Source organism: Microtus ochrogaster, linkage group LG9 (assembly GCF_000317375.1).
Source record: "Microtus ochrogaster isolate Prairie Vole_2 linkage group LG9, MicOch1.0, whole genome shotgun sequence".
In the NCBI taxonomy this organism is placed as follows: Eukaryota; Metazoa; Chordata; class Mammalia; order Rodentia; family Cricetidae; genus Microtus; species Microtus ochrogaster.
This window is the reverse complement of record NC_022034.1, coordinates 23,320,156-23,339,902: the sequence shown is the minus strand read 5'-3', so window position 1 is coordinate 23,339,902 and position 19,747 is coordinate 23,320,156. Positions and strand designations below refer to the sequence as shown.

At 45.7% G+C, this 19,747-nt stretch overlaps 1 protein-coding gene across 1 annotated transcript; it reads left to right on the top strand.

Annotated features, from left to right (window-relative positions):
• Positions 1-11,942: 11,942 nt before the first annotated feature.
• Marcks (myristoylated alanine rich protein kinase C substrate) lies at positions 11,943-17,752 on the top strand. The gene is made up of 2 exons (XM_005363527.3): positions 11,943-12,462; positions 14,094-17,752. Exons 1-2 carry the CDS (start codon positions 12,361-12,363, stop codon positions 14,934-14,936), a joined length of 945 nt encoding a protein of 314 aa, XP_005363584.1. The 5' UTR covers positions 11,943-12,360; the 3' UTR covers positions 14,937-17,752.
• Positions 17,753-19,747: the final 1,995 nt, after the last annotated feature.

Here is a 19,747-nt window from a genome sequence, read left to right as displayed (position 1 = left end):
TGTATGTCTATGTGTGTGTGTATCTGTAAGTATGCCCACATGTGTATGTATGTCTATGTGTGTGTATATCTGTAAGCATGCCCACATGTGTATGTATGTCTATGTGTGTGTGTATCTGTAAGTATGCCCACATGTGTATGTATGTCTATGTGTGTGTGTATCTGTAAGTATGCCCACATGCTCTTAAAGGACGGAAGAGGGGAATCAGGGTGTTGAAGCTGGAGTTACAGGTGATTATATTCGGACCAACACAGATGCTCAAAACCAAACACCGGAAGACTTCTGCCAGAGCAATGTATGCCCGCAACAGTCATCTCTCCGTGCCAGTATTATTTTAAGGCAGGGTCTTGTTATGTTGCCCTGGCTGGTCTAGAACTCACAGTAGGTCATCCTAGATCCGTGTCCCAAGTTCTGAGATGACAGTGACAAACCCCACACCGGACTAAAATAATACTATTTCTAATGGTCTATCTTACAGGAAGTCTTATAGATGTGGACAAAGATATACATGGATATTAATGATATAGTAGAGAACTTTTAAATAACCAAGATATTCATCAATTAAATATATTTTAATCTGTACGAACAATGAAAATTAACCTATTTAAAGAGGATGAGATTGTTCGATAGGTATTGAGAGGAATTTTTTAATGCTGCCAGCCTGCTTGAAAAATAGAGCACTCCAGATTCAATAAGAGAAAACAGACTGAAAAAGAACTCATGCATCATTACACATGTGTATACACACATATATGTCACGTGTGTGTGTGTGTGTGTGTGTGTGTGTGTGTGTGTGTGTGTGTGTGTGTGTAGAGCTACTCATGGCAATGCAAGCCTGAAACTCTAGCTCACGTGAGGGGGCAAAGGCAGGAAGATTGCAGTGAGTCTGAGGCTTGGCCAGGATTACATAAACAGCCTGTTTCAAAAAACCAAAACCACAGTTCTAATGGGAAGCCAGGCACGGTTGTACGTGCCTGAATTCTCAGATGCAGGGGGCAGAGGCAAGGACTGCCAGAAGTCTGAAGCCAGCCTGAGACCCTGACTCGAGGGAAACCAGAGAGAATAAATAAGAATTTTCAAAGCATAGTGTTAAGGAGCCCCCATGTTACACCGCACGTCTTGGTAAGACAGAAACCCAGGAGAGTTATAAAACCCCAAGCTTTTTTTGCATTCACATTCTCCTTCTCTGTTTTCTGTATTTCTATACAAACTATAGCTAGAGGTCTCATAAAGGCTCAGCACACACAGAGGCACTGAGAGATTTTATGGGTATTGTTATGAGCTTCATTTCCACACATGCAATTTTTAAATTTGCTTTTTCAATATAAACATGATCTAAAAGTCTGTAACTAACTCTCACCTCACTTCCATGCAGTGTACGCAACAACAGCTACAAAAAAACCTACCATTGTCACCCTGGTGTGGGAAGGCAGTGGTCTAGGTTGAGCATTATTTGTTGAATTGGTTGATATCTGGAGTCTATAGGATGAGAATAAGATTTATAAGATTTAAACCTGATATCTGTTTTGTTTTCGTTTTAAGGTTCATGATGATGATGATGATGATGATGATGATGATGATGATGATGATGATGATTAATCCTCACCGTCAACTTGGCTGGGCTTGAAATCACTTCCTGTGTCTCTGTGAAAATGTCCCCAGAGAGGTTTAACAGAGTGATGGAGATTCCATGTTAGTTAGGATTTCAGTTTCTGTGATGAAGACCACGGGAGGAAAGGGTCTATTTCACCTCTCAAATTAGAATCCATCATGAAAGGTGTCAGTGCAGGAACTAAAAACAGGAACCTGGAAGCAGGAGCTGAAACAGAAGCCATGGAGGAGTGCTGTTGACAGGTTTGCTCCTCAAGGTTAGCGCAACCTGCTTTCTTATACAACCCAGGACCATATATCCAGAGGTGACACCATCCACAATGGACTGGGGCCTCCTGCATCATACACTAAGAAAGAAAGTGGACCACAGGCTTGTCCACAGGCCAATCTAGTGAGGGCATTTTCCCAGTTGAAGCTCCCTCTTCCCAAATGACTCTGGCTTGGTTAAGGTGACAAAAAAGACCACATGAGAATGGGTGATAGCATGCAGTGGTCCAGTTTCCCCAAACTGATTAAAAACAGAAGGAAGGATGTTCGTTCAGGAATTCACCAAGACCAGCTGGCCTGAGTCTGAAAAAGCATGGGATAAAACCGGACTTACTGAACATAGCGGACAATGAGGACTACTGAGAACTCAAGAACAATGGCAATGGGTTTTTGATCCTACTGCATGTGCTGGCTTTCGGGGGGCCTGGGCAGTTTGGATGCTCAACTTAATAAACCTGGATGGAGGTGGGCGGTCCTTGGACTTCCCACAGGTCAGGGAATCCTGATGGCTCTTCAAGCTGATGAGGGAGAGGGACTTGATCGGGGGAGGGGGAGGGAAATGGGAGGTGGTGGCAGGGAGGAGGCAGAAATCCTCAATAAATAAATAAATAAATTTAAAAAAAAAAACCAGAAGGAAAGAAAGCTAGAGAAGCAGAGGCTCCTGCTTCATGGTCCTCTGAGTAATCCTAGCCACACACTGCCAGCGCCATGACCCCCACCATGCCTTCCCACCCGGTGCTACCCTTTCAGAGTGTGAGCAAAGCAAACCTTTCCCCCACAAAAATGCATTTAGTTGGGTATCTGTTCACACCATGGAGCAACAACAGTCTAGGGAAAATGATTTCCCCCTTTTAGGCTCCACTGTCTCTTGTTGTGAAATGAATTTTATATTGTTTTTGGAAGCTGGGAAGTGGCTAGAAGAGAGTTTTTACCAACACGCAGACATTGGTCTCCAAATGCCAGCAGAATTGGCATCTCCATACCATACTAATTCTTCCACCCTTACCGCTGGAGGAAGACTTACAGTCATTTAATGAGGCAGTCCTCATAGAACAGGACTTCATATATATATATGTGTGTGTATATATATATACATATATATGTATGTATATACATACATATATATCTTTAGACTCAGTCCTCCAAAGCTCAAAGACAGTGGTTCTCAGCCTTCCTAACACTGCCACCCTTTAATACAGTTCCTCACATTGTGGTGACCCCCAAGCAGAAAATTATTTGCACCACTTCTTCATAGTTGTAGTTTTGCTACTGTTATGAATCATAATATAAATATTAGTGTTTTCTAATGGTTTAGGTGAACCCTGTGAAAGGGTCATTTGGCCACCAAAGGGGCGGTGACCTACAGGCTGAGAAACACTGTTCTAAGAGATAATACCCCTACTACTTCCATGTTTCACGGAGGGAAAATGTCACCTAGCCCAAATTCCAAGTAAGAACATAGCAGAGCCTAGACTCCAAGCTTAGTTATTTGATTCCAAAACTGTTATGTTACCCATAGCTCTGCCCCCTGGTGTATTCAAAGACTTTGAATGTTTCAAAGACTCTGATGATGAGAATAATAACAACTATGAGGATTGTAATTATTATAAATTATCTTTTCAACAGTTTTATTCAAAACTGAAAGAAGAGCAAACGTACAAAAATAAAATTTGCATACATGTAACAAGCTATTTCCCTAAAAAAAATCAGGAGTAAACATATTATTCACACATTGTTGCTAACAAAAGTTTTAACTAATACTCAGGGGGTGGGGTAAGGCAGGGAGAGGATCTGAAGAAAACTCATCACCCCATCTGGCATTTCTGGGAGAAGGGTAGAACGTATGATAATGAAAATTTCTGTAAATGTTGTTTACCATTAATACCCCATTGCTGGCTCTCCTAACTATGGCTCTGATGAGATGTTCAAGGGAGGATAAGCAGCTCTGCCTTGTAAAACCTGTGAGTCATGGAGTAAGAAAAGACAGTTTAAAGAAAAGCCTCATGTAAGGCTATAGAGTTTGCTTAATAATAAACGTCTAAATGTCAATTAAAACTGGCATTAATTAAGAAATATAATCCACCTTTCTCCTGAGAGAGAGAGACTGGAAGAAAGAGTCAACACTATATGAAATCACCAGCCTCAACGACAGCTGTGCCTTCTAGGGTTGCCATGACCGGCATGACATCATCCTGGAAACCCAGCTGGGGTGACAAGGAATGAAGTAATGATGGATTCTCATAGAGAAAAGCTGGGATCCCACAGGCTGTGACCACTTGGATAGAGGACACCGACTACACAACCCCAGCTCTGCAAGTGTTTACTATGTACAGCACAAGGAAGAGAGTAGCTTGGTCACTGTTCTGCTGCTATGGGGAAACGCCATGCCCAAGGCAACTTACAGAAGAAAGCTTCTAACTGGGGACTTCTTTACACTTTCAGGGGATGGGTCCATGACCATCATGGCAGAGAACATGGCAGTGGGCGGGCAGGTGTGACAATGGAGAAGTGGATGAAAACTTATACCCACTCCACAAGCACCAGGCAGAGAGAGGAGCGAATGACAAACGATGTGGACTTTTTAAGCCTCAAATCCCGTCCACAGTGACACAGCTCCTCCAACAAGCCCATACCTCCTAATCCTTCCCAAACAGTTTTACCAATTGGGGCGGGGGAGGACTCAGTAAGCATTCAAATACACTCTATTGGAGCCGTTCTCATTCAAACCACCACTGAGGGGTTAGCTAGTGTGGGTGGGGGTCTCTGCAGAGGAGCAACCGTAACCTCTCTCTTGTGGGGACAATAAACTTTTAATTATTTTAACAAATATGTTCTTTTAAACATGACTTTATAGGGCTGGAGAGATGGCCCAGTGGTTAAGAACAGTAGCTGCTCTTCTAGAGGATTGGGGCTCAATTCCCAGTACCCACATGGCAGCTCACATCTGTCTGCAACTCTAGTTCTAGGGAATCTGACACCTTCACATAGACATACATACAGGTGAAATACCAATGCACATAAAATAAAAGAAAAAACAAATCAGAATCATGGGGAAATGTTTATTTTGTATTTATTTACTTATTTATTTGTTATTTATTTTGGTTTTTCGAGACAGGGTTTCTCTGTAGCTTTGGAGCCTGTCCCGGTACAGGCTCTTATAGTCCAGGCTGATCCTGAACTTCCCCAGATCCTCCTGCCTCTGCCCCCTGAGTGCTGAGATTAAAGGTGTGCACCACGGCCTAGCTAGATTCAGCTTTTTATCATGTGAAATTCCTTCCTTCCATTTTGGCTAGACAGTTCAGACTAAGATGTCAGAACAATGCGAAACAAATCTAGGTAACTTTGTAAGCTGAGGAACCTGACCCTTCCAGTAAAATCTTAGATTGTGCAGGTGCATTCAGCCTCCTGTTATCTCTGAAAACAAGCTGAAAGAGAACCTGCCTCTTCTTCCTCCCAACTCACCTTCTCCAAACGCACACAGGGAAGGTGTTGCCTGTTCCAGGAAGGTCAGGAGAGCTTGTTTTGAGAACTGCAACTGTGGGTGAGCGTGGATTCAGAATTTCTAGATCGGGTGTGGTAGTTCACAGTGTGGTGATTGGCTTAAGCACTCTGACAGCTGAGGCAGGAGGATCATGAGAATTTGAGGCCAGGATGATCTGCACAGTGTGTTTCATACCAGCCTGGGCTAGAGAGTGGAACCCCTATGCCCTGCCACCAAGGAGAAAAAAATGCCAGAGTTCTGGAGAAATATTGAAAAATGTCCTTGTATCTTGTTCCAATTGGTCTAAAATACACCCTACTCTTCAATCATCTTTTCTGATATTAAAACCCAACTAATTCAACTGGTATGCTCTTAACAAACATGGGCTCACAATGGTTTTGTAATGAATACTTATATTTCTGCAGGAGATCCAGAGTTCCCGAAACTTCTTTCTTTTTGTATATATGTTAGCCCGCTTCTTCAGATCAGGTAATCTAACTCTGAGTTTCCTAGCTGTGGAGTACTCTTCTGTGTCCGGGCCAAAGGCAGTTCATATGGTACACTGCAGCAAATCCTAAAAGCAGAGAGGTGCATGTTTCACAAGGGCTTAACAACACAATCAAGCCCCTCCCTACTCTGCGCTTTGGACAATTACTGAAGCTCGTAGAGGTGCCACTAGGAGTCAGGTAACCCTCGATGGACAGTGTTGCACTTTCTTCTTTAGCCTGGTTAAATACCAGCTGTGAATATGTTGGTTAGATGAGGATAATGGTCCGAGTCTAGGGAGAAGCAAGCCAAACACAGACTCCAGCAGTGAGTGATGAGCACACAGTGTGTCCCTCCCTCCTTTAAACACATCTGTGTAAAATCACAAGAACCAAGCAAAGTTGAGCTCTGTACCAGCGAGACCATTTTAGTCTGTGTTTTATTCTGTGCAACTTCTATTCCGTACTTGGGTGTATGTTGGGAGGGTGAAAGGCAACCTTGAAGAGTATTGGTAACGGACACTATTACTCAACGGAAAGTTTGTGTGCAACTCAAGCAAGGACTCGCTGTTTCTCTAACATCCTCCAGTGCCCCCGAATCGCAATCCCTCATCTTCCATACCATCTAAAATACAACCAAACTCCAAATCTCTCGTTGTCTCCTTTCTCTTTGTTGATATCAAGAGAAAAGAGAAACCATCACAAGGGAGTTTCTCCTCAATTTTCCACCAGCAAACTTGTACTTCTCCTCTTTTCCCCAATACTAAAAAGAGCCCAGTCTCTTTCAAAAGCCAACTAGTTTCTTAGCCTGGTACATGTCTGTAATCCCAGCACTGAGGATGTGAAGCAGGAGGATCAGTAGTTAAAGATCATTTTCAGCTACATAGTAGTGAGTTCAAGACCAACCTGGACTATATGAGACCATGTGGTAAATAAATAAATATATATGCATATATGTGTCCACACATACACATGCACACACATACATTTATATATAGTATGTCTATACAATGTATATATTTATATACATGGTATGTGTATATATAATGCATGTGTATATCTATCCTCTCCAGTCATCTCTGCTCTTGCTTTTTCAAGGATGTCATTACCCTATTCTCCACTTTGTGGTGTGTATGAACACAGGTTTTTCCTTTCTGGATAGGCACTTTACCAACTGAGCCATCTCAGACCCATCCACAGTTTTCCTCTTGTCTTTATAACATTTTGCTTTCTTATGAAATCATTTCCAGCCCATCAAGCAAGCTCTAATATCTTTATTCAAGGTGGTAACAAAATCTGCCTTGTCTTTTAGATTCTTTGCTCAGTCAAGCTGCTCAACACACCAAGCCCTAAATATACATCCTTTCTCAGCATGCTGCAAAAACTGCTCTGGGAAGTTGGTTGTGGCAGTTTAAGCCCACGAGTCCAGCACTTGGGACACGGAGGTAAGCGGATTGCTGCGATCACAAGCACAGCTTGGATTGGACTACATAGAGGGTTCAAGGAAAGCCTCTATGAATGAGGTTTCATCTGGAAAAAAGAAAAAAAAGGCAGTAACTTCTGTAATTTTTTCAGTCTTTTTTTTTTCTTTTTTGATTGTACACTACCATTTGGGAAAAGGAGCCCTTCCTCCTCCATACCCTGTCACCAAATTTCCCTAACCACACTCTTGACTTTTTTTGTTTGTTTGTTTGTTTGCTCTTGGGAGTTTCTTTTTTCTTTTCTTTTTTTTTCTGCAGCCTCTCCTCTTCTGCCTTTCTTCTGAAAGCAGAAGTTGCTCACAGTGATTTGTGGATCCTACCTGCTTCCTGTTGCAAGTTCTTCTGACCTGGATTTTGAGAACATTTGCACTGAGAATGGTCACTAATCCTTATGCACTCTTTTCAGAACTGTGTGTGTGGTGGTGTATCCCTAGGTGACTGTGCTGTATGCATGAGTGTGTGGGGGTCCAAGACCACGTGCACAAAGATGAAGGTCAGAAGAGATGTCAGGTGTCAATCACTCAACAAAGGGTCTCTCGCTGAACCAGGAGCTAGGCTTGTGACAGGACGTACCAGAGATTTTCCCTCAGCACTGGGTTATAGGCACACCTAGGCTTTTTACAGGGGTGCTGAGGATTTGAAGCTAGGGCCTTAATGCTGGCACAGTAAGCGCTTTCTCCTCCTAAGTCACCCTCCCCAGTCCTATACTTACATTTTAAGCCACCCTGACCTCCAGATTCCTGGATCTGTGTACTTGATTTCTGTGCTGCAATGTATCCTAGCTGCTTCAAAAGACATCATACGCCCCCATGTCGGACCACAAACTCTTCTCTCTTTGGGGGCTCTTTCTGTTGGCACTTCTGCATGCAGATCTTCACCTGGCTCAACCCTACTGCTGCATCTTTATGCTTCCACTCTGTGCCAGATTTGAACAATCCTCCTTTAACTCTTCTGATGATCTTAAACTTTCTTACAGTACTTTGTGTTCTTCTTCAGGGCACAGCCATTTAAAATCACATATATTTGTTGGTGACTACTGCCTATTGCTATATTAGAAGCATTCGTGTTTGCTGCGTCTTCAGGATAGGTCTTCCCTTGTCTTCCCCTGGCTCAATAAGATGACCTACTGAATGTAAGCTCCAGGAGACCATGGACTGTCTTTGCCTTTCTTACTTGTTTGAAGTTAAGCACCATATCACAAGGTTCTCACATACAGCATGTGAAATGATCTCTAAAGTTTAAGTGCTAATGTTTTATGGAAAAATAACTTTGAGATCTTTTAAACATACTCAGTGTATCCTTAAAGAAGCCCACGTACAGGCTATCAACATTGTATTACGTTTATTATTTGTTGTGTGTGACGGAGGTGGTGGTATGTGCCGCTGTACATGCTAAGGTACAGGAGCAACTTGTGAGAGTTGGTTCTCTCTACCCTCCATCTGGGTCCTAGGTTGGAACTTGGGTTTTCAGACTTGAGGGCAAGCACCTTTACCTAAGGTGCCACTTCGACAGACCTTCTCCACATCTTTGAAAATTTCAGAGCAGAATAAAATGGGAACACAGAACTGGCCAATAGTGGCACACAGCTGTTAGTTGCCAGCATTTGAGAAGCTGAGCCTGTGAGTCGTGAGTTCTAGACCAGCCTAGGCTGCAAAGGTTTGGAGGTCAAGGTAAGACTCTGTATTGTCACACACACACACACACACACACACACACACACACACACACACACACACACACTATGTCACTCCCAAAACAGTGCAAATGAAGAATGACGGCCTGTTTTCCCCCTATTGATCCGCTACACGAGCCAGTTTCCTATTTTCAATGTACTTCCGGTTTCTTAAATCTCACTCATATAAATGAATTTGGCGATTTTTTTTTCTTTTCCTGTTTTTGAAACCTTTACCTCTGCGAGGGAGACCACCGAAATGTTGGGGAGCTTCAGGACTCTAAGACCATCAGCTCCAAAAACCTGCGGGCGGGTGGGAGGGCGGGCGCTCAGCCAACTCAACCTCTTCCATTTTCCCAGCCCTTCCCCCCTCACCCATTTTTCGCCTCTCCTACACCCCATTAGGCCTAGTGTTTGCCTGAAGAGGGTGGAGGGGGGGCAGAAAAGGGGAGCAAGATCTAGAGCTTGTTCAAACCCTCTTCCCCACCTTCTCTCCTGGGGACCACCAGCTTTCCAACTACGCTGGAAATGTACTTTCTTATCCAAAGGAAATCGTGTCTTCAGCTACAAAGTAGGGACCGCGGAGGGGGGGGGGGGCAACACGACAGCCTGCCTGTTTACACTCGTTTGCTCGCTCCCGCGCTGCTGCTGGGACCGATTGGCTCCCTCGCTCCCCTGACGCTCTACGGCCACGCCCCGGCGCGGCCATCTGCTCCGCGTGGGTCCCGGGGTCTCCACCAGACCCACTCCTACGGCCCCTCCCTTCGAGCGCATCCCCGCCCCCACCTTGCCGGGCTCCGCCCCTTCCCCCTCCCGGCGCCGCGGGTTCCGAATCTTCCCCGCGGTTGCCTGGGAGACGAGCCGATACCAGGCAAATAGGCATTGGAGAAAGAAAAGGGGGGTGGGGGGGGGGGAAGCTGCACGGCAGCCTGTTAACAAAGGAGCCATAAAAGCAGCCCCCGAATGTCTGGAAGAAAATCTAAAAGCGGACTAGCAATCACCCCAGTTTAAAACCGGAGGGGAACTCAGAGGAAGGGGCAAGGTTCCCGTGGGGGTGGGGGGGACAGATTGGCTTTTGAGCATTTGGGAATCTCTTGGATGGTGGCGTTGGATCAGCCCAGTTGGCTTTTCAAGTTGGAACTGCTAATGAGAGAGATTCGCGTCCCTCCTGACGGCTGGGGTCTCAGGCCAGGCCAGAAGGCTCCCTTACGGGTGCTAACACGTTGGTTGGCAAAATGTATTTCGACGGAATGGTCCTTGCAGCTGCTCTGTGGAATATGACTTCGGGATGGACTAATGTATCTAAAGGAACTGGACAGTTAGGAGATGGAGCTTCACGCAACGATGTTCTGCTCAGTGACTGTCAAACAGCACTCGAACAAAGGGTTATTGGCTTGAACCAACTGTCCTTTTCACTCAAAGTGTGACCTATTTCCCTACAATGAACAGAAAATAAAACTGTTTGACAATTCCGAGCCAACACCAAGAGAAACGAACCATTCCCTCGACTGCGGGCCTCCATCGTTCACGATGCACGGTCACTAAATGCAAACGACAAAAGATGGTTTGGATTTTTTCATGAGCGAAATTATGGGTGGTAGAGGAATGTTTATTAGGTTGCACCCTCTATTCCCCCTCCCCTCCAGTACATTAAATCAACGCCTTGTCTTTGACACACTAACAGAGTCTGGTGCTTCGGTGGTAAGGGGTGTAGTGACCTAGAGACACATCCTACACAGTGCCTCTAGCCCCAGTTAGACATGGAGTCTCCAGGGATTTTCGTGCTGTCTCTGAACCTTGCAGGCGATTTCTTCTGAGACTCGGAATCGGTCTTTTAAAATTTCTTCGCTGCTGCCCCTGTTCCAGGAGCATACTCGCTTCTTTGCACACACGCGCGCGCGCGCGCGCGCACACACACACACACACACACACACACACACACACACACACACACACACGTTCAAAATGAAAGTCCCTCCGATGTTGGCAGCCAGCTTTGAAAACAACCCTGTCGACGAGAGTAGCAGCCTCCCAACTGTAAATATGGATTCTTGCATTCAAGGCGCTCTCTCGTTTTATCTCAGAGGAAATTCATTATGTCGTTTCATACAGTGATAAAACGCAAGCAGTTTCGATCGTCTGCAAATGGTCCTCACAGTGTTTAGTGGGAAAGTGATCGCTAATTGGAATAGCCGGAGAGACGCGATTTGAGGCACTCCAAAGACCAGTCTCAAAATATTTTATTTCACGCCTGTGGGAGAGGGAAAGGAGCATGGCTTAGGCTGTTTGCTGCTTTGGCATTTCCCACATCTGGCCTACAGACCTAATTCCAACTGGAGATCTCGCTAGATGAAATTCGATATTCGTGGTTTAAATACCTTTCAGTGTGGGACGATTTAACAATTGCAGCGGTTAAAAAAAAATACAGCCCCCCCTCAAAAAAACCAACTCAAAAACCTTGCGCACTATCTGTGAAATCCATATGGAACGCGAAGAAAGAAAACATGCTACGCTCACACAAATCCTACCCATTGTCTTTAACACTTGCATACACACTCATACACGTAAACATACGGGAAGATGGGGGAGGGGAGAGAGTGGCGAGAGACAGACACGGATATAGACCGACAAGAGTCAATGCGAGTCAAGTTAAAGCTTTCTCCGCCCCCATCCATAAGTACCCCCTCCCGTGTTAATTGATTCCAAACAAAGCAAGCCAATCAAGAGATGCATGATTATATTCAGGCCGTGGGAGACGAGAAGCACGTATTTTTTAATTGATTTATTTATTTGGAGGACATTAATTCTCGGTCTGAGGCTGATTTTCAAACCGTTTGCAAAGCGCGGCTCCATTGTTCGCCCGGAGCGCAGGCCCCGCCCCCTGCTTTGTGTGCGGCGCGCGGATTGGCCAGCGCGCGCGGGGGCCGCGTCAGCGCCCGCGAGCCCATTCATCTGTGCACTTGGGCGTTGGACCCCGCATCTTATTAGCAACCAGGGAGATTTCTCCATTTTCCTCTTGTCTACAGTGCGGCTACAAATCTGGGATTTTTTATTACTTCTTTTTTTTTTTAAAAAAAAAAAACTACACTTGGGCTCCTTTTTTGTGCTCGACTTTTCCACCTTTTTCCCTCCCTCCTGCGCTGCTGCTTTTTGATCTCTTCGACTAAAATTTTTTTATCCGGAGTGTATTTAATCGGGTCTCTTCTGTCCTCCTCGCCACCCCCACCCCCTCCCTCCGGTGTGTGTGCCGCCGCCGCTGTTGCTGCTGCCGCTGCCGCTGCTGCTCGCCCCGTCGTTACACCAACCCAAGGCTCTTTGTTTCCTCTCTTGGATCTGTTGAGTTTCTTTGTTGAAGAAGCCAGCATGGGTGCCCAGTTCTCCAAGACCGCAGCAAAGGGAGAAGCCGCCGCGGAGAGGCCCGGGGAAGCGGCTGTGGCCTCGTCGCCTTCCAAAGCAAATGGACAGGTAAATTCTACCTGTGGTTCTGGGCATTTCTTGGTTGTCTTTCTCTAATCTGGACGCCTCTCCCTCTCGCTGATCGCGCCCAAGGCGCACTCCGGGGAGAGGAGCGTGGCCAGACCCTAGTTTGAAAGTTGAATGGGAGACGTTAGCCTAAATTGTCAGTTTTTCATAGGGAGGTTACCTCCCCAACCCCCACCTCAAAGGAGTGGTTGGTTCCTAAGGATCCTGGCGAATTCTTGAGTAGAGGGGAGGAAAAGTGATAAATCGTCTAAAATGGCGTGATTTGGAGATAGGCTGAACGTGACTAGCTAGGTGACCCCCCCCCACACACACACACACCCCTTCTGGTTGCATTTGTATTTGGGGCCACAGCGGTGTTTGGGTGGTTCTCGTATTTATTGTCGAGATTGAGTCGTCTTTGAGATTTCTGGTGTGTGTGTGTGTGTGTGTGTGTGTGTAGGAAGGGGGGAGCCAACGCTGATGGCGGTGGAGAAAGGCAAGCTTATTGTATCCAGAGGCAGTGTGCCCTAGGTTCTTGGAAAGGTGGCTGCTTAGAGCCGGACAGGCAGTTTTTCCAAGTGCCTTTCGATGGGTCTGAATTGTAGCTGTGTAATTACACACCCATACGACTTTTTAAATGCTAACTCTAGTGTGCTGGGAATCTTCCGTGGGTTATTAAAGACCCTTTCCTGTCGGCCAAGAGGGTGCAGTTCTGGTGTTTTGGTACTGACTGTCCGTGTGAGTGGCACCTCGGCCACCCTTGGGGACTGCCCCAGTGCTGTTGCGACCCAGGGAGGAGAGAGAGAGAGAGAGAGAGAGAGAGAGAGAGAGAGAGAGAGAGAGAGAGAGAGAGACATGGTTGGGTGGGCTAAAGAGGTCGGCCATGGCTGGCTGCTTCACAAACACCAGGCACCCACCACGCCTCTTTTCCTAGAGCAAAGGCCGTGTGGCTTTCGCCTAATCTAAATCGACTTGGGGCAAGACCGGCTCTTTCAAGAGGCTTTAAAGCCTTTCAAAAATGCAAAAGGAGCTGCCCGGGCGCGCCCCGATTTGCAGAATTATGGGCGAAGGTGGGCGTGGAAGCAGGGCCGAGACTTCAGAAATAATGGGTTTCCCCCGGCCCTGCTGGTTTCAGAGCCTCGGAGAGGCCGACCAGCAGCCACCTGAGCTTTGTTTGCGGACTCCCGGGCTGCACGATCCGGGCTCGGGGGCGCCTCGGCCTGCGGGCAGGGCCCGGCTAGGCAGGGCGGGGTGGCCCCGCCCCTGAGCGCCCGTCGGCCGCCCGCGCCAGGCTCAGTGCGGTGGAGGCGCAGCGCCCCCTGCCGGCGCCGAGCCCGGGACGCGCAGCCCGAGGCCCTGGGGGCTCCTGTCCTTCGGGGCGGGAGGGATGTGTAACCTGCTGCAAAACGGGAGAGTGGCTCGCCCCGGACTCGTAGGCTCCTCTCCGAAACCCCGGGAATCTGGGCACCCGTGTCCCTTCTCCCGCCGCGGCCAGCGGGCCACGTGCCGAGTGTGCCGTCGGGCGGCCGGGTCCCTTCCCAAGCTGGTCCCGGGTGGGCGGGGACCGCACTGCCTCGGCCGCTCCGTGTGACACTCTCGGTTTTTTGTTTTTTGCTTTTTTTTCTGCCCTGCAGGAGAATGGCCACGTCAAAGTGAACGGGGACGCGTCGCCCGCGGCCGCCGAGCCCGGCGCCAAGGAGGAACTCCAGGCCAACGGCAGCGCCCCGGCCGCCGACAAGGAGGAGCCTGCGGGCGGTGGCGCCGCGTCCCCCTCGGCGGCTGACAAAGATGAGGCGGCCGCGGCGGCCCCCGAGCCGGGTGCAGGCGCCGCCGAGAAGGAGGCCGCTGAGCCCGAGCCCGCCGAGCCCGGGTCCCCCGCCGCCGAAGCCGAGGCCGCCTCCGCCTCCTCCACGTCGTCGCCCAAGGCGGAGGACGGGGCCGCGCCGTCGCCCAGCAGCGAGACCCCGAAAAAAAAAAAGAAGCGCTTTTCCTTCAAGAAATCCTTCAAGCTGAGCGGCTTCTCCTTCAAGAAGAACAAGAAGGAGGCGGGCGAGGGCGCTGAAGCCGAGGGCGCCACCGCCGACGGCGCCAAGGACGAGGCGACAGCAGCTGCGGCGACCAGCGAGGCGGGCGCGGCCCCGGGGGAGCAGGCGGGCGGGGCGGGCGCCGAGGGCGCGGCGGGCGGAGAAGCGCGGGAGGCCGAGGCGGCGGAGGCCGAGCAGCCTGAGCAGCCCGAGCAGCCGGCGACACAGGAGCCGCCGGCCGAGGAGCCATCGGAGGCCGCGGGGGAGAAGGCCGAGGAGCCCGCGCCCAGCGCCGCCGCCGCCACCACCGGGGGCGATGCGCCCTCTGCCACCGGGCCCGAGCAGGAGGCGCCCGTCGAGGAAGCCGCGGCCTCCGCGGCCCCCACCGCGTCGCCGGAGCCGCAGCCCGAGTGCAGTCCGGAGGCATCCGCTGCGCCCGCCGCGGCCGAGTAAGCGCGAGCCTCTTACGTCATCGAAGAACTTTTCCCTTCGTTTGTTTGTTGGAGTGGTGCCAGGTACTGGTTTTGGAGAACTTGTCTACAACCAGGGATTGATTTTTAAAGATGTCCTCTTTTTTTTTTTTTAATTTTACATTTTTTTTTAAGCAGCAAATTTTGTTCGTTTTTTTTTTTTTTTTTTTTTTTTTGCCCCCTTTCCCACAGATCCCATCTCAGAGCATTGTTACCACCATTCCGACAGGTCGAGGACAGTGTAGACAGCTTCCTCTGCCTTCTTTCTTCTTTCTCTAATTTTTTTTGCATCAGTATTAATGTTTTTTGCATACTTTGCATCTTTATTAAAAAAATGTAAACTTTCTTTGTCAAATCTATGGACATGCCCATATATGAAGGAGATGGGTGGGTCAAAAAGGAATAGCAAATGAAGTGATAGGGGCCACTATGGGAAATTGAAGCAGTGCACAACATTGCCAAGATAATATGCCACTAGAGATGATGCTGTAAAGGCTTAGGGTTTTTTGTTTTTGTTTTTTAAAGAAAAATTATTACGATGTATTTTGTGAGGCAGGTTTACAACACTACAAGTTTTGAATAAGAAGGAAAGAGAAAAAAATAAAAACACCAATACCCAGATTTAAAAAACAAAAAGATCATAGTCTTAGGAGTTCGTCTAAACGATAGGAACTTCTTGCTTATCTCCTGTTAGCTGTACCAGTCAGTGATTACGTAGAATTACAAGTTGTATAGGCTTTATTGTTTATTGCTGGTTATGACCTTAATAAAGTGTAATTATGTATTACCAGCAGGGTGTTTTTAACTGTGACTATTGTATAAAAACAAATCTTGATATCCTTCAGAAGCACATGAAGTTTGCAACTCTCCGCCCTGCCCATTTTTGTAAAACTTCAGTCATCTTGGACCTTTTAAACACGAATTTGAAACTCAACCAAGCTGTGATAAGTGGAATGGTTACTGTTTATACTGTGGTATGTTTTTGATTACAGCAGACAATGCTTTCTTTTCCAGTTGTCTTTGAGAATAAAAGAAAAACAAATCTTCAGATGCGATGGTTTTGTGTAGCATCTCGTCTATCGTGTTTTGTAAATACTGGAGGAGCGGTGACCAATTGGGCGTAGAGCTGGAATGTAACTTTCCTTACAGACATTGCTATTCAACTCCTGCTTAAGGTGTTCTAATTTTCTGTGAGCACACTAAAAGCAAAAAAATAAATGTGAATAAAATGTACAAATTTGTTGTGTTTTTTTATGTTCTGAGACTGACGTCTAGGTCTTAGGTTAACTTTTAGGAAGACCTTGCATGCCATCCAGTACATTCGGTTCTGGTTTCTGATATGACGTTTTTCAAGCTCTGAAATCATAAATCAGCATCAGATTACATATGTAGGGAGATCTACTGTGTCAGTTGTTACCACGTATCTGCTTTTAGTTTGCACTTAAAAGTTGACAGTTACTTTGTCTGTAGTTATAGCATGCCAGATTAAGTCATGTAAGACGAAAGTGGTTCGACCCTAAGACTTGAATGTCTTATGAGACTATTTCATAAACCATTTCCTTGTCATGCAGGTCCAGAAACTTAAATTGTTTGATCAATCCAAGTGGTCAGTTTAGGCTGCACATAAGTCATGAAAAGATGGCCGGACATGTTTAAATGTTGGTGGTATGTGACCTGCTAGTGTAAGACTTAGCATTTGGCTAATTTTCAAATTATTGCCTAAATGGTGTGCTACACTTTAAGAAATAGGTTTCTCTATGGAAGTAATGGTGTTGAATGGACAGCATTGTACGGGCCATCTGCATAGCTGCAAGCTTTTTTTAAAAAAATCAATTGTCAGCATCTTGTTTTTCAAAAGGAAAAGATGCTTTTTTACATTATTAATTATTACAGTTTTATTTTATGCTTTTTTCCATCTCATAACTAGATATTTTTACTGGACCCTAACTGATTGAGGTTATGGCTGTTGCTATATTAAATGCAAAATAGTTCACCTGTTGTGCTGTTCTTGAGCAGGGTGAGGTTCAGGATAAAGCTGAACCACACCTGTGGTAGCACCTCAAGATTACATCGTATTAATAAAGAATAATAGCTTAGCTTTTCGATAACGCTCCTATAATTGAGATGACGGAACACATTTAATGGTTCCTTTTCTTCCTAAACACCCTCCCCACTAATGAAACCAAGTAACATTTGGAAAGAGGAAACTTGATCCTGAGTTTTGGAAGATTAAAGTCAAACCTGATAACCAAAGGACTGATTTGTGGGTCTTTCCCACTTTAACCAACTTGTTTGAAGATCCCTAGTTGGCCAAGTATGGTGCCTGGCATGTTGTAGGACTCAACTGAAATGAGTTTTGAAAAATAACTCCTGAAGTGATTAGTGGAGAATACTGTGTAGAAAAATGACTCTATATTGCTAGGTTCTTTTAACAGCTGGGGTTTATTAAGATGCATTATTTTGATTTTAATCACTGCCTAAAATACTCTGGGTGGTATTGATGGAGTGGCGGATTTTCCTCCAAGTGACTAAATGCAATTTGACATACTTTTCATCCAAAGTTTTGTACATCCTGTTGTTTTCTAATGGAAAAAGATGTTACTATGGCTTTTTTGTACTACTAAAAATAGCTTTGAGATTAAGGAAAATAAATAACTCTTGTACAGTTCAGTATCGTGTTATTAAGTCTGTATTAGCAGTGTGGACAGTGACGTTTCTGTGGTCATAAAACACTCTGGATTATAATCATCATTTGATCCGATTCCTATTGCTTGTAAAATAAAGTTTTACCAACTGATATAATCAAGCCTGCTATATAGGGTGTTTTACAAATTATATTTTTAATTCAGATTTAGAGGGAAAAAAATCAAGAGTTAAAGGTGTTTGGGATTTTAGAAGAGACATGCTTGATACTGTAATTAGAATGGAAACCTTACTCATTGAGTTATTGAACAAGTCAAACTTAACAAGTCATTCCTGTTTTTTTCCACATACGGATATAAATTTAACAACCTTACTGATCAGGTGAAGGCGTTAGGGCACGGTGCTTTCTGAAGCATTGTGTTAGTTTGGTTTCCTGATGGGACTCGGGTTGGTCTTGAACTGACAACACTCCTGCCTAGGCTGGGATTATGTCAGGTACCACCACCATGCGCAGCTGAACTCACTTTAAATAGGTCCCTTAGGAGTATTTGCGAGTGCGGTGTATTGTTAGAAACAGCTGTACTTAACCTTGACGATGTAACAATTGGCGGTTAGAGTCGCCCATTTTAATCATTCTCTACAAATTGAACATCTCGACTTCCCAGCCAAGTGATGGAACTCAAAGCAGTTTGTAGCAAACAGAACTTAAATCCACGGATCTTTCAGTTCCAGGAATTTCAGTTGGAGTACTTGAAATGATGCCCGAGAACGTTATTCTGAAAACCAGAAGTAGAGAGACTATGCATGAATTTCCACAGACTTGATTTAGTCTTTGTTTTTTAATGCTTAAAAATAGAAGCCTCAAATAAGGGTGTAATTGATTAAACCAATGGGGTTATCTTTTTCCCCTTGCTTTTTTTTCTAGTCACTCTAGTGACAGGAAAAGCATGAACCATAGAATCAGCTTTCACTTGTACATGTTTTGGGGGTCTTTCTTGTTTTAGTTGTAGGGACATCAGAGCAAAACTGGAGCCATTTTTTTCTTTTGTCTTCAGTTTTTTTTAACACTAAGAGCCTTTTTGAAATTGTCTTCATTGTTTGTAGCTCTGGATTTTGTAATCCAAATGGTAATTCCTAGTTTGATCCACTACTGAACTAGGTGACAATGACTGTCCTGCAAACAGCCATCCCTGCACAGTGGAAGAGTTAACATCGTTTTGGAAACTGTTTTAGATCATAGCCATTTTTATGAAGAAGTTTAAAAAACATTTTGAATTTTAAAAGCCTCTAACAAATGAGTAAGTTCTGGGATCCCCAAAACAGAATCTCGTTTTTGTTTTTTGGGTCTTTTTTGTTTGTTTGTTTTGTTTTTAGTTTTTGTTGTTGTTGTTTTCTATTTTTCAAGACAAGGTTTATCTGTGTAGCCTTAATCGTCTTAGAACTTGCGCTGTCAACCAGGATGGCCTCAAACTGACCAAGATCCATCACCTCCCAACTGCTGGGATTAGAGGCTTATACCATCTCTACCCTGCTCATTTGCATATCTTATCTGTGGTTCATTTTAGAGAAGTATTTACACTCTATGAACTTTCTGACCCTGTATTGGAAATGTGAAAAAACACCCTTTTACACATGTTTATTGCGTCCTCAATGTTTATTATGGAATTTGGAGGAAATTATAGGTTCTAACTCCACATTACAACGAAAACAGCTCTCAAGTATCACAATAGGAACATTCCATGGAATCATTTTTTCTGTCCTTGAGGGGCTAAATACACAGCAAAATGGCACGGTATGCTCCTGGATATACAAGGGAAAGATGTAAAATCATCTTTATAGTAGAGCATTTCAGTCTGAAGGATTCTGTTGGAAGACCATGTTGCCGAGGCCGCTAAATTAGCATTTGTGTTAGCTACACCGTATAATGCCGGGCCATGTTGAGCATGTTCACGAGTCCACCAGCCTCGGCAGGCCTTGCTACCTACTGACTCTTCCACCTACTTCTATGATTTTGCCAGAGCTCTGTGTCCTCAAAGCTGGACTGCAGGAATACCTCCACATCGGACTTTTGACTTTTGTTGAAGGGAAGTCGAACCTTGCTTGCGTACCACTCTTCCTCACATGTCCCTCCTCCTGCTCATTCCTCCCAAA

Coding starts and splice junctions, on each gene's coding strand:
- Marcks (XM_005363527.3), top strand. CDS start 12,361: ATGGGTGCCCAGTTCTCCAAGACCGCAGCAAAGGGAGAAGCCGCCGCG. Junction 12,463..14,093: donor CTTCCAAAGCAAATGGACAG/GTAAATTCTACC, acceptor TCTGCCCTGCAG/GAGAATGGCCACGTCAAAGT.